The sequence below is a fragment of the Danio rerio genome, chromosome 15 (assembly GCF_049306965.1).
Source record: "Danio rerio strain Tuebingen ecotype United States chromosome 15, GRCz12tu, whole genome shotgun sequence".
NCBI lineage: Eukaryota > Metazoa > Chordata > Actinopteri > Cypriniformes > Danionidae > Danio > Danio rerio.
In genome coordinates this window covers 40,657,083-40,671,907 of record NC_133190.1, presented here as the reverse complement: position 1 = coordinate 40,671,907, position 14,825 = coordinate 40,657,083, and the positions used below count along the sequence as shown (strand labels likewise).

General features: G+C 36.0%; 1 protein-coding gene across 1 annotated transcript; it reads right to left on the bottom strand.

The window, feature by feature from the left end:
* Positions 1-3,525: 3,525 nt before the first annotated feature.
* Positions 3,526-14,690, bottom strand: LOC101884840 (uncharacterized). Its single transcript, XM_068213628.2, has 18 exons — positions 14,477-14,690; positions 14,217-14,268; positions 13,164-13,544; positions 12,744-13,037; positions 12,369-12,662; positions 9,528-9,563; positions 9,090-9,431; positions 8,717-9,016; positions 8,492-8,594; positions 8,045-8,080; positions 7,945-7,971; positions 7,806-7,868; positions 7,696-7,731; positions 6,906-6,932; positions 6,757-6,801; positions 4,111-4,179; positions 3,742-3,760; positions 3,526-3,646 (listed from the first exon to the last, which is right to left on the bottom strand). Exons 2-18 carry the CDS (start codon positions 14,248-14,250, stop codon positions 3,602-3,604), a joined length of 2,151 nt encoding a protein of 716 aa, XP_068069729.1. The 5' UTR covers positions 14,251-14,268; positions 14,477-14,690; the 3' UTR covers positions 3,526-3,601.
* Between the last annotated feature and the right edge of the window lie 135 nt (positions 14,691-14,825).

Sequence of the window (14,825 nt, the reverse complement as noted above, 5' to 3'; positions counted from 1 at the left end):
TTTCTGCTACAGGTTGCCAGGTCCAATAAAAATTTCCATCCCAGTGACAGCTCCAACCCCACCCAAAAAGAACATATACATATATATATATATATATATATATATATATATATATATATATATATATATATATATATATATATATATATATATATATATCTTTTTTTTTAAATATAGAGAGTAAATTACCTTTAAAGCTGATTTTTTTTATGTAAGCTATAAACAGTAGAACATTTACAAAATATTTTCATGGAAAAAAAAATTCAGAAAGTTTTACTTAACATTCTAATGATTATTTTAATGAAATCCATAATTCTGGCCATTATACACATTTTTTGGCTAATGCCAAAATAGACCTGTGCAACATAATAATGATTTTGTGGTGCAGGGTTACATATCTTTGATATTTTGTGATACACAAAGGCCTACCTATATAGAGCAGATCCTAAACACTACCTTAAGAAGCATCAGCTGCACAGTCGATGCAGTTATGAACATCTACACTTCCACATTCTGGTTGTGTTGTTCTGCACTGACACTTCAGAAACACTAGTAGGCGATGGGGTTCCAAAGTGTGTGACATTACTGAGTCAAACTCACATTCATTCAGGGAAGGATTAAAATTTAATTCCTGAACATGTGAACAGCTCAGAGCATAATCTTTAAATTATGATAATTCTGAAGCAACATGAACACAGTAATTATGAGATATACAGAGACACAGATTCACAGACATGTATAGGACAGAATGCATTGACTGGATAAAGATTTTTGGTCTTCCAGAAATATACTGTATGGCCATTAAATATTCAGTAGTATTTTGTTCATATTTTAGATCAGTAGTTCCATAACTTGTTTGATACCTGTACATAGCTAGAATCAAGGGAACAGCAGTGGCATAGTTTTTAATATTTGTGACCCTGGATCACAAAACCAGTCTTTAAGTGTCAAATTAAGTTATATTCATTTTAAATAAAAAATAATAATAAAAAATCTGTCCACTGGTGTATGTTTTGCTTGAAGATGAAAATTAATAGCCAAGATACTAAAGTTTGAAAATCTGAGCGTTTAAAACAATATCAAAATACTGAGAGAATATCCTCAAAATATTGTCCAAATTTCATTCTCAGAAAAGCATCTAACTAAAAGTTCTGATAGAATTACAAATGAAATTTACTATTATTATGATATTTACTGAACATTAAAACTGTGATTTTTTTATAACAATAAAAACGATTATTTTGACATATTGACTCGTGTTGTTGGCTATTCACAAGTTTTATGATTTAGGTTTACATTTTTTATAGTTTCAGACTAAAAAGTCATTACATATTTTGACACAGTAATTTGCATTGACATTATCAAGATGACGACCTTCAAAACTGAAGAGGCAGAATTAAAAAAAATCAAGAGGAACTGAAAAATGCAAAGTATTAAGCTATTTTATTTTCCATTTCTACAGATTAATGTCAGATAAACAAAAGTACTGCACCAATGAACAACAATGTATTCAAATCAAATACAAGCTGGTGAAACATTTGCAACTCTATTTAAAAGTGAATGTGTGGGAGCTTATGAACAAATGGAAGATTCTGCGCTCACATCAATGATGAATGTAGACATCTGACCATTGAACCTGTAAACCATTGCAATATACATAAGCAGCACATTATACATCCTTTGAAAAATGGTTGTAAAAGGGGCTTTGACAAAACTGGCATAGACGAGTCGTTTTTTTTTCTGCAAAGATATGGCTTAGCATTTAAGATAGTAGCTTCTGTCAGTTGCATTTGTCACTTCTTGATAAAGTATATTTGGATGACAAGGAAATGAACAATAAACTTTACTTGCTAATTAAAAAACAGTCTGCAACATGTAACAAAAACATTGGTCACACTTTACAATAAGGTTCATTAGTTAATGTTAATTAATGCATTTACTAACATGAACAAACAATAAACAATACATTTACTACTGTATTTGTTCATGCTAGTTAACGTTAGGTAATGAAAATTCAGTAGTTCATTGTTAGTTCATGTTAACTCATGGTGCATTAACTAATGTTAACAAGCATGGACTTGGATGTTAATAATGCATTAGTAAATGTTCAATTATGATTGATGAATGCTGTACATGTGTTATTCATGATTAGTTCATATTAAATGCATTAACTAATGAACCTTATTGTAAAGTGTTACCAAAACATTTTATCTAAAAGACATTTATTTTCACTTCCCCAAAAGCATTTTCACCAGACCAACTCAATTTTAGTAACTGAGACTCCATTTATCAGCAGATATGCACTTGTGGATACATCTTTTGAAAGTTTTTTGCCGCTCATTTATGTATGCAACAAAATTAACTTCATAAAGCTGAATTGTTAATTGAGTTGAATCTGTGCCAAAAACAGACTAGCATCCCTACGTCTAGCTTATGCTGAGGTATGTTGCAGCCCTTTTATGCATTTAGAAAAATGTAGGTTCATAAATGTTGCTGAAATGTTGTTATTGACTTGAGTTGCTAGTAGACATATATATGGGAATAATATACTCTGTAGAAAATGCTGGCTTCCACACAATTCCTTTATGTTGTCACAAAACAATTAGGTTGCCCCCAAAAAACATTAGGAATTGTGTTGTGTCAACCTATTTTCAAGAGTTCACACTTAGCTCAAGATTTATACATAGGTTGTTCGGCGTGCTGTCCTGGGAGAGAGCCCTGAGCTCAAGGGATCCTCGAGCATAGGTCTCCCCCCTTTCGCAGAGCGAGGGAAGATTGAGCTCAGGTCGATCTCAAGGCAAACTTCCTGAGAGTAAGACATTAGAAAAAGATTTAGGCTTATTGTATCTAAAATACAGAGCACATTTGGGTGGTGGGAGGAAATTGTGGAACCCGGGGGAAACCCATGCAGACACGGGGAGAGCATGCAAACTCCGCACAGAAATACCAGATGGCCCAGCAAGGAACCAACGCCATTGGTATTCTTGCTGTGAGGCAACAGTGCTAGTCTCTAGGCCACCGTGCCACCCATTCTGGATAAAGGCGGAAGAAGGGGAGGAGGGGCCCGAGGGGGGTTTCTTCCAGATGAAGATAGTTGTAGAAAGGAATTGAGGATATATATATATATATATATATATATATATATATATATATATATATATATATATATTGACCAGCTGGGTCAATCATGAGCACATGCTCCTCTCGAAATTAGTTTAAAATTAAACTTCACTTAAATGAGCAGTTTGAACACGGAGCAAAAGTAAAGCAATCACATTATATGACAATACATTAATGTCAATAATTAAGCCACACGTATGTTACTTTAAGCACAAACATAATTTTCAAACAATACATTTCATTAAAAAAAGGTTTTAAAACAAATGTTATTTGATTTGTGTACTGAATGAGTGAATTTTTGGATGGATTAGTCGTGGAATTATGTTAAACAATATATCCATATTAAAGTTAATACAAGCTACAGATAACACAATATGGAAAAGAGGTACATTAGAGGTAATGTAAGGAATTTGATGAGGAATTGAGAACATTTGTTCCTGCTTTTACTTGCATTACTAAGCCTTAATGATGGACATTTTCATCAGACATTTCCATATAGGTTGTAATCAGCATCATAATCGTAACCCTAAAAAGAAGGTTTTAACAGATTCGTCAGTTAATCAGTTTTAGAAACTGAGATTATATTTGTAAGAAAGCAAATGTATTGGTAAATGTACTTACACCACAGTTTTTTCGCTGACTAAAAAGCACAAAGGAAAATAAGAATGCAAAATCAATGTTTATTATAAACTACAGTAAATGTATTTAAAGGAACATACATCATATCAACATATACATCTTAAAGGGACATATCACAACCATAAAATGTTTATGAATTTTGATATATACCGATATGGATAATGCCAGTAGCTGTGGTCATTTGTAGTATTTATATACACCAAAATATTTGTTTCATGTTACAATAAACACTCTTTAAAGAACCAAGGAATCTTTAAGTGGCATGGTGGCTTAATATGATATACTGCATTCAACAGTATTATTTTGCTGTGTAGCATAAATATAATGAATATGAAGTTTTATGTACTCTACCTGTTTGGTGATGGCATGTGTGGTTTATTGAAATCCTTGTTTTCTGGCACATTGCATGTGTTGTTGGCCCTGTGAAGAGCAAAGGTTGACTAGTGAATTCACTTAGATTTTTTTTATATATGTGTGGTTTTTACATTGATGAAAATCATTGTACTTTTGGTTAAAACTTTCTTATATGTGACCCTGAACCAAAAAAAAAAAAAAAAAAAAAAAACAATCATATAAAATATAATTTATACATACATAAAGAAAGACTCCTTCACCCAGTTGTAAAGCACTTTGGGTGCAATTCAGAATAAATGTGCTATGTGACAAATACATTACATTACACCATCTGATTTCTGAATAAATACACTAGTGCTGTCAATCGATTAAAAAAAATTAACTAATTAATCACACTTTTTTAAAAAAAAATTAATCGCGCTTAATCAAATTAAAAAGACTGAAACTTGTAAATTTGGCTATTCAAATGTAAAAATTAATGTAAACGCAAGACAAATACTATTTAAATTCAAAATATTATTCATTATTAGAAATTTTGTTTAACTTGTAACACAGAATTCTTCATGTAAACAACACACCCACAATAAACCATCAAGATCCTGGCTTGACAGCCATATTAGTGCCATTTGAATTTAAAACCAATCAATGCCAATAAAGAAAACCTTGATTTCCAAGTTAGCAGTGGCGTAGCGCAAAATGCGGAGGCCCCCCTGCAGGGATCGCTGACGGGGCTCCCTGATGAATGGGGGGGGGGATACGTCATACGTCAATTTGCATATCACTGACGTCATCACGTTCTACCGTTTCTGTTTAACAGCCTATGGTTAATAAAGGGGTATTTATAATTGCACTACACTTTAAATAAGCATGTTTATTTAACTAAATTTATTGCTGTTTGAATACAGTATATCATTACAGATGTGTAACGTTAGTGAATGTGCAGCAATCTCTCATATGAAATAAACTCAGACAAGTTCAGAAACTGTCACTAAAAAATGTGTGATTGTGAACAAGAAAAGAATAAACGGTCCAATTAAATTGTTAAAATAAAGTAGAAGTAGATCGGTTTGACTGTACAAGGGAAATACCTTCACACTGCCTGTGCTAAATCATTTGTCGTCGGTACGCAGAGGGGTGATCTGCTCTCGGGCTGCAGGTGGGAGAGGCTGCTGTAGAGGACTGACTGGGCCGCCTGTCAGTGCTGTGAGGCGGGGGAGGGGCCGGCGGCATCACACGCAGCTCGTTGAGAAGAGTAGGGACGGTACAGTATGGAAAAATGACAGTCTAAAAAAATCTCCAATAACACACAAAAAAGTCGCTAGGGGGGTCTTAAAGGCGCTAAATCTAGTGACAAAGTCGCTAAGTTGGCAACATTGGCGGCAAGCAATCAGAATGAAGTAGTCCACCGCTTGAGAGGTGTTCAGAGAACACAGACGTGTGAACTTTGGTTCCGACCACAGTTGTTCCCAACAGTTTATTGAAAATCGCGACGACGCGGTGCCCCCTAATCACGCGGGGCCCCCCCGCGGTGCGTGCCCTGCGGGCCCGTCCGCTACGCCACTGCAAGTTAGATTCTAAGTGGACTGCAAAAAATGCATTACAAGTTAGAGAGAGAGAGAGAGAGAGAGAGAGAGAGAGAGTTAGCTTTCCCAGCAAAATACACTCGGGCCAGTTCCGGCTAGATTCTCGCCTGCCGGAGACTTACCACTCGACCCGGCTCCGGCTGCCAGACCCGAATCAAACCTTTATATAAAACCTTTTGGTATTACATTGGTACTTGATACATGGTATTACAACCCTTTGAGTTGATATAACAGCAAACGCCTGTGTGTCTGCTTGGTGCTTGTGTGTGTGTTAGTGCGCGTGCGTGTATGAGAGAGAGAGAGCTTTGTCTGTGTGTGTGCTTGGTGCTGTGTGTGTGTGTTTATACAGACAGCTTGGCTGTCTGGACTGTATAGCTGGGTGATTTTTGGTTTTGTTCTCCCCCGCTCTTTAGCTGGATCGGGCGCGGCGGCCAGAAAACGGGGCGGGTCGGGCAGCGGGACTACAAATTCTTAATATAAGCGGGAGCGGTCGGGTTTGGGCTAAAACCTGGCGGGTGCGGGCAGGAGCGGGATTCAAAATTTAGTCCCGCGCAGATCTCTACTTGCGTGGTACTGCAAAGAGGAATGGGCAAAACAGGTGTGCCAAGCTTGTATGCCACATTCAAAAAGACTTGAGGCTGGAATCGCTGCCAAAAGTGCATCAACAAAGTAGTGAGCAAAGGCTGTGAATACTTATGTACATTTGATTTCTCAGGTTTTTATTTTTAATAAATTTGCAACAATTTAAAAATATATATATATTGAGGAAATTTGAGGAAATAAATGAATTTAATCCATTCTGGAATTAGGCTGTAACAAAAAATGTGGAAAAAGTGAAGCTCTATGAATACTTTCTAGATGCACTACATTTGTATATGCAATATATATATATCTTAGTGTGATTGGTTGGTTATCTAGCAATATTCTCCAAAAGTGTCCTACCGACAAAGCATCTTTGATACCCCCTTTGGGGAACATGGGTTACATTGGTAAACATTTTGTTTGTTGGTCCAGGGTCATTCTGTTGTACTAAATTGCATTTAATAAATAGAATACTGACTTGTATTCGGCTCTCATATTTGCATTATTTCTGGGTGATTGGTGTCTGCATAAAAAAAGAAAATTAAATTAACAAATTGGAGGATTTTATTATTTAATAAAGGAACACATGCCACCAATCAACAGACAAGGTTATATTTGATTGATTACCTAGAAAATCGGCTCCAGATGCTTCGTCTGTTGAGAAATTAGATTTTTTTTAAAATTGTACACTGTTTAAAATATCTGTTAATTGACAGTTTTTCGACGGATTTCGTGTTTTAAGTTAAATTATGGTCATGAATTGCATTATGGGACTTTAATCTTTAAGAAAAGAATTTTAAAACTTACTTTTTGTCACTTGTAGTACAACTTGTTTTTCATTGTTGCTAACTTCAATACCTTTTCTTTTTTTCCTCAGATGGGTTGGAGGTTAAATTCAGAGAAAGCATGTTTTTTTTCCAGTTTCCCATTATAAATATTTTATTAGCTAAACTTGTGGTATTTATGCTTATGATTTTTATGTTGAAAATTCATTAAGTTTTATTGACATTTTAGTACCTTGAAATAATATAATGGATAAAAACTGATATACAAATAAATCTGTAAATATTAGAAAATGCACTGGCAGTTTATTACAAGGATTTTGTAGCATAATATACAACACCAACCCAGAGAATATATTACTTTAAATTATTAAAAATGAAAGTTTAAGGTTATTGGAATAAAAATCGAGGTGCCATAATGCAATTCAAAAGCATAAATAAACATGGGAAAATAAAAAAAAAATAAACTGATAATTTACATATATATATATATATATATATATATATATATATATATATATATATATATATATATATATATATATATATATATATTATATTATATGATTACACACATTTGGATCTGTCCTAAATTTATGTTTATTCTTTGTAATATGGTAATTTTATCAACCTACCTTTGCTCTGGCTTCGGTGGTCTTCCAGGTGCATCCCTGGTTAATGCATTTGAGAGATTAGGATCATTACTAACAATAACCAAAAATTTACCATTCATTGCTTAACATACCTGATATCACTCCTGTTTCCACTATTAAACCAAGCTGCCCTTCCTTCAGGCATGCTAAAACGACTGGAGGACAAATGTTAAATTTAGATTTAAAGGAATATAAAAATCAAATGATAAATCTGTTAAAGTAAACTCCAACCTTGAAAATCTGTTCCAAACTGATCTCCTACAAAACAGAGATTGCTTGAGTATTAGAAACCAGACTTCAGTTCTGAATTACATAAAGATGTCAAACATACCTTTGCTCAGATCTTGTTATGTCCTCACAAGGCTGTCTAGAATCAATAATACAATGTAAAAGTGAAAAGTTGTCAGTGATGACTAATAAAAACATAAATTACATGTTAATTAAACTGGGTCCTCCATAGCAATATGTCTAACAGTGTAAAATTGGTATCCACTCATAACAAACCCAAAACACTTTGGCTTTTACAAATGTTGATCAGAACACACTAATGATGACAGAATCAAAAATTGCTTTAACGCCTTAAAATGCTTTGAAATACATTGAAGTCATAAAATGCATTACAATAGAGCGCTTTCAAATACCAAACTTTCAGAAAGCTGCTTTATTGCAAATAAAAGCTAAATTTGGGGATAAACTGATAAACAGTGTATAACAATAGACCCCTAAAATATATTACAGATATTCAGAAGCATGAGTTTAAGCCAAAAAGATATGTTACCTTTGGTGCCTTTTGTACATGAAGACTCCAGCAAGTATGCAAATGAGGACGAACACAAGTGACGAAGCAATGATATAAGGCCCAGATTCAACCGCTTGAATTCCTATGATTTTTTTAAAAGAAAGATTACATATCAAGATGTGTAGTTTTTATTTTTACTATAGCTGTCCTATAACAAGAGGACAGATTCATACAGCCAAAGATCTCCTAAAGGTCTTTACTCACTCTTAACACTCAGGGGGGCAGAACTGTTGCTCTGTGTTTTACCACCCCAAAAGTTGGCGCTGCAGATAATTTCATCTTCCTCTTCATATCCTGTGGGAATAAACTTCATTTTGGACACTGTTTCCCAGACGCCTCCACCCATGGGATTGTGGCTGATAGTTTCTCGAACTGTTGGGACGCTCCATGTGATTTTGGGAGGGTGAGAGGAGCATGTGTGTTTGACTGAACATTTAACAGTGACTGCTGTCCCGGGCTCGATGTCTTCAGGAACTGATGACATCACAGGCTGGTCTGGAGATGCTTTGAGAAAAAATTAAGACATTAAATATGTTTTGTAATGACATGGATCAAATCATAAATCATATTTTCTCACCTCGCATTATAATGAACACACAGCTGTTGTTGAAGCTGTATTTCTCCTCTTTTTTTTCAGCTTGAAAGCAAAACGGCCCGTTGTCATGAGTTCGTACATCGTCCATCTCCAAAGTACAGTTCCGCTCATCCGGGTTTCCAAGAAGTCTTGTACGACCTTTAAAGTTATCCAAGACGTCCACCGGGTCAGTGTGATACATGTAGCCACCATTGTTGTTGACCCAACGAACACGGAGTCCAGTGAGATATTTATGTTCAACACTAAAACTGCACGGTATCACCACACAGGAACGAGGAAGAGCAGTGATCTCGGGTATCACGTCTGCCATGTATTGGAAGTAAGCTAAAATGATATAATGAGTTAATCAATATTGCTGAAGTACTGAATGTAATATTAACAATAATATAAACGTGAGAATAGCTACAGAGGAAAACATACTTTCATTCTGGACTGGAATAGCTGGTTTTTGATATTCTGTAAGAGAATTAGCACAAATCTATAAGAATGACTTTCAATGTTTATTTATAAGTGAATGTAAATTCACACATTCACTGTAAACACCCTTGATGCATGAACATTTTTAGCCGAATCAACTGGACTTTTGTAGTAATCTCAATTCATCAAAAATACCTAACACAAAATCAGATTGAGTTAAAGTAACATCAAATCAATTGTTGTTGTGATTATTTGTCATATAATGTTTTAGTGTAAAAGGGTGTGAACATTCAATGTAAGCAATCGTAAAATATTAGGTGATTGTTACAATGTGGAAACTAAACACACAAAATAGGGCTGCATAGGAATGAGATGATGTTACGAGGGTTACAGCTGTTTGAAAGTCACGGATTTAAAACCGCTAAAAATGTTCTGTTATATCATTCCTGCAAAATACTGTATGTACGTTTTTTTTTTTTTTTTACATGTTGTCAAAGACTCATTCATTCATCCATTAATTTTCTTTTTCGGCTTAGTCCCTTTAATAATCCGGGGTCACCACAGCAGAATGAACTGCCAACTTATCCAGTACATGTTTTACGCAGCGGATGCCCTTCCAGCTGCAACCCATATCTGGGAAACATCCATACACACTCAATCACACTCATACACTACGGACAATTTAGCCTACCCAATACACCTGTACCGCATGTCTTTGGACTGGGGGGGAAACCGGATCACTCGGAGGAAACCTTACGCAAACGCAGGGAGAACATGCAAACAGAGAAACGCCAACTGACCCAACCGAGGCTTGAACAAGCGACCTTCTAGCTGTGAGCAGACAGCACTGCCTACTGCGCCATGGTGGGGCTCTTGTTGTCAAAGACTATTTTATTTATTTATTAAGGACAGTAGTATCTAAAGCAATAAAGGATTATCCACATCAAAAGCTACTGGTCAGCCCACGATTCAGCAAACATTTGAAAATCAAATAAAGTTTTTTTTTTTATCCAAACATTTAAAAATAACTTATTTTAGATTAGCAATTACAGGTTATCATACCTACAGAATCTTATACCGGCCAATGCCTAGGGCTGCATTAACATCTCATTTCAGCACAGATAACGCAATGTGCAATCCAGTCATGTTGTCATGTTGCAGGATATGGAATGTCAATTAGGCCCCGTTTACACTGTCAGTTAAATGTGACCCAATTCAGATTTTCTGCTCATATATGACACAGATTGAATCTGTTCTATGACCGTGTAAACATGAAAAAAAGCACAGGCATTTGGATATTCAGAGATCAGTTTCTGATCTTCTTCATATGTGGAAATAAATTGGATATGTGACAATGCGACTATCATGTAAAAAGGCAGATCTGATTTAGGGCCTACTCACACTGTGCTATCTGAATCGTGCCCAGGCCCGTTTCCCGGATCGTTTGAGAAGTGTGAGTGCGCTGAGTCGGGCTCAGGCAAGGTTCACTTGGCCGGCCCTGGCCCGGTTGGAAGAGGTGGGCCTGATTGCGGTTCACTTGAGCTTTGAAAGCGAGACGTGACTTTTAAGGGACTGTTTTATATGGATTTATTAATCAATCTTACTGTTCAATAAACGCAAACTGATGTAGTTGATTAAATACGCAAACCTCTCACTGCACGACAGCTGCGCACCTTCAGCAAACCTCCTCATTCCAGCAGCACGAGGACTTTATGATTGTTTATGAGCGCCAAAAGTGGCGGATCTGTTCGGCGAAATATCTGACTGCATGTCACATATCAAACGACTGAAACAATATAACTAGAGAAACTAGAGAACTAGAACTAGAGAAATCTCCACTGTGCTGAGCGAGAGCGCTCACTGAACAGCACAGCATCGATGACGTAAGCGTGCCAAGGTCCGAGAGTAATGTGAGCGTGGGCCGTCGGGGGAGACAGGAAGGGGGACAAGTGTGCTTTGGCCCGGTTCAAGGCAACTGTACATAGTGTGAATACGGCCTTAGAGGCACTCCGTTTTGTACGTCATTAAACTTGCGACAATGTGGTACTTCTCAGCGGTTTAATGACAGAATAATGACAGAAGGAATAGCGTGTGTGGAGACACAGACGCGGTAAACAACAAAAACAGAGTATACATGGAGGAGGAAAGTGGTCAGTTGCCACAATTTGCTCTCATCAGACCTGAGATCTCTCTCGTGCTAACAAATATTGGACACCATATACAAACCATAGGCGCAAGCTGCGACGACAGCCCTTTCCCTCCTCCTCCACCTCATTACATTGTAAAGTTGGGCAAACTGCATATTTCGCAGAGATAAAAGCAAGACAAGTTCATCCATCTTGGCTAGTGTGGCGCAGATGCTAGAACCAACTTTTATGCATGCGTAATGTCAAAAATTGTATGGCAAGTGTAAACACATGAGATATGGGTCACAATTAAAAGAACGTGCAAACGGAAAGGCATAAAAATTCGATATAGGCAACAAATCGGAATTGGGCATCAAGATCTGACAGTGTAAACAGGGCCATTGAGACTGTGGTCGATTAATTGCAAACATTATCCACGTTCATCATTTGCTTTTTACCGTGTGATCATTCCAAGTGAATTTAAACCATTCAAGAGCAAGAAACACTTAAATGAAAACAGGCTTTTGTAGCCTAATCGCTCTAAAAAAATGGCCTTCAAGGGATAGTTCACCAAAAAAATGAAAAAAGAACCATCTCTAATTTTCACCATTTACATAGTCATCAACACACTCAAAAAATAACTTTTGCTACTTCTTCGAACTACTTATGAAAATGAGCTAAAACAACACAATTCTTGAGTTTGTTTTCAGTTACTCACTTTGTACACGTAAAACAGCAGAAGCTGCAATGTTTCCTCCAGAAAAGGATGCAGTGCACGTCAGTTTCCTCCCTTGGTCTTCGATGGTACCAAGAAAGGTTATGTTAGAAAAGGCGACTCGATCTGAACCAGAAAGTGTTTTTCTCCCCTCTGAGACCTGCATGTTCTCGTAGTTCCATGATATGGATGGATTCTCTTTCTGACAGGAATGGTAAATGGTACAGGTGAAGTTCTGTGCGACGCCCTCAGTGACATCTGCCATTTCAGGCTCAATAACAATTCTATGATGAACACCTGAAAATTAAACAAAAACTTGCATTAGGTGGAACTGTGTGAATTTATTAGCTTATAGCAGTATTGTTTATCTTCACTCACATTGTGCACTTTTGTCTATTGCAGCTGATATGGATTTGCCACCATGGTATGTTACTGAACAGTTAAAAGCTGTGTTTTCTGCCTTTACAACTACTGTGCGTGTCAGATTGATTTTGCAGTGACCGTACTCATTACACTCATCTTTGATTTGATCGGATTCAGATCCCTTTGCACCATTCAGAGTGATGTTTGGTTTGCTCCATGGACACGTATGAAAAGATGAACATACTACTGTGATCTTGTCCCCCATCTTTTCACCTCCATAAATTAATATGGTGGGTGTCGGTGGCTGATCTACAATTGACAAAAATGTTACATTTAGTACATCATATATTTAACAAAATAATTTTAAATTGTCAGAATACTTGATTTTGAGTTCCAGCAACAAAAGGGGAAAGTTTCCCAAGAATATTCACATACTTTCGACTAAAATTGTAGAGGTGATGTCATAAAATGCGTAAGTGCGCCATCCAACATTTTCAGGATCGATCCATGCATATATTTTCTCTCTATGGTGGGACTGTTCCAGGTTTTTGATTAGGAGACTGCAATCCCAACCAGAGTTTCTATATAAATCAGTTTTTCCTCTGAACTTGTCAATTACATCCCTTGGATACCATGAATCGTAGACTAAAGGATAACCTCTAGAGACCCACTGATACCACACAACTCTGCGTGGATCTTTAGGTGGGTATAATGTGTAGCTGAAAGAACATGGAATCACCAGACAGGAACCTTGGAGGCCGTGAATGGCCTGCGGCATATTCACGTTCCATGCCAAAGCATCAAACAGCAGAACACCTGAGGGACAAAAATTTAAGAAAATGATGTAAATGAAAATCAATATTGAATTAATGAACATGTAAAAAAAATGTTCTGTAAATTGCAGCTGTGGTTGTAGCCAAAAAATTACCTTTAAAAAATGGTAGAAAGCTACGAAACAACATAATGGTACCACACAAGACACTAATGTAATGCAAGTAATGCAATTACCTGGATTTATCTAAATCAGATGTAACATGAAAATGTAATGTACATAATTACTGAAAAAAAGGTTAAAAAAATACCATAGTAATGTAAAAAATAAATAAATAAAACATGAGTTTAGCATTTAGGGATTTTTTGAGACAGTCAATTTACGGTAATTTTCCATTTATATCAAGTTAACCAATCTACAGTAATTCACCAGGAAACATACCCTTAAGCAGGAAACAAATTTCTACTGCAGCATTTTTTAAAATTTATTTACAGATAAAATCAGCCATTACAATGCGTATTTTATGACGCAGTATTAGGCATTATAGTGTTAATCACTATTAACTTTAATTTCAATAGCACACATACCAATCAAAGGCTGACCATATACATATATTTAATTTATTACTACTTGACCTAAATGTTTTGCAACATCAAAGACAAAAAAATAAAAAATAATCAATTGCATCCACAAAGAAGGGAGAAAAACAGATATACCTTGTAAAAGCAATTTAAGGAGCAGAGGTCCCATCACATTCCTGGGTTTACCCTATAGAACAAAGTCAACTGTTGTTTTAGGTGCACAAAAAATAAAAGCAAGAACAATTTGTCTTAATATAACTACAACATTTTAATGTCTGTTTTTCCGTTTTTCAAATGCTATAATTTAGGTAGTATAAATTGCTAATCAAGATGAGAAATTATTCTAATATAAGTTTTTCGCCATGAATTGAATAAAATGTGATACACTTTCTTACCTTCTTCAGCAGTACTTCTTTCTTTTTGATCACATAAAGAGCGGTTTAAATAAAAGAGGTCAACACAATGTTCTGCAAAATGTGCAAAGGCACTGTGTATGTGATAAAATCCTATTAGAGGAAGGGTAATATCTCCTTCCTATTATTGAACCATTTTTGTAGACAGAGTAACAGAGAGAGAGAGAGAGAGAGAGAGAGAGAGAGAGAGAGAGAGAGAGAGAGAGAGAGAGAGAGAGAGAGGGTTTTACTTTCCTCCAAATAAGGCTTGTTATTTTGTGCTGCCACGTGACCACAATATTCTAGTATATTAAACTATAAAATACTGAATAGTACAGATCAAAAGAGATTT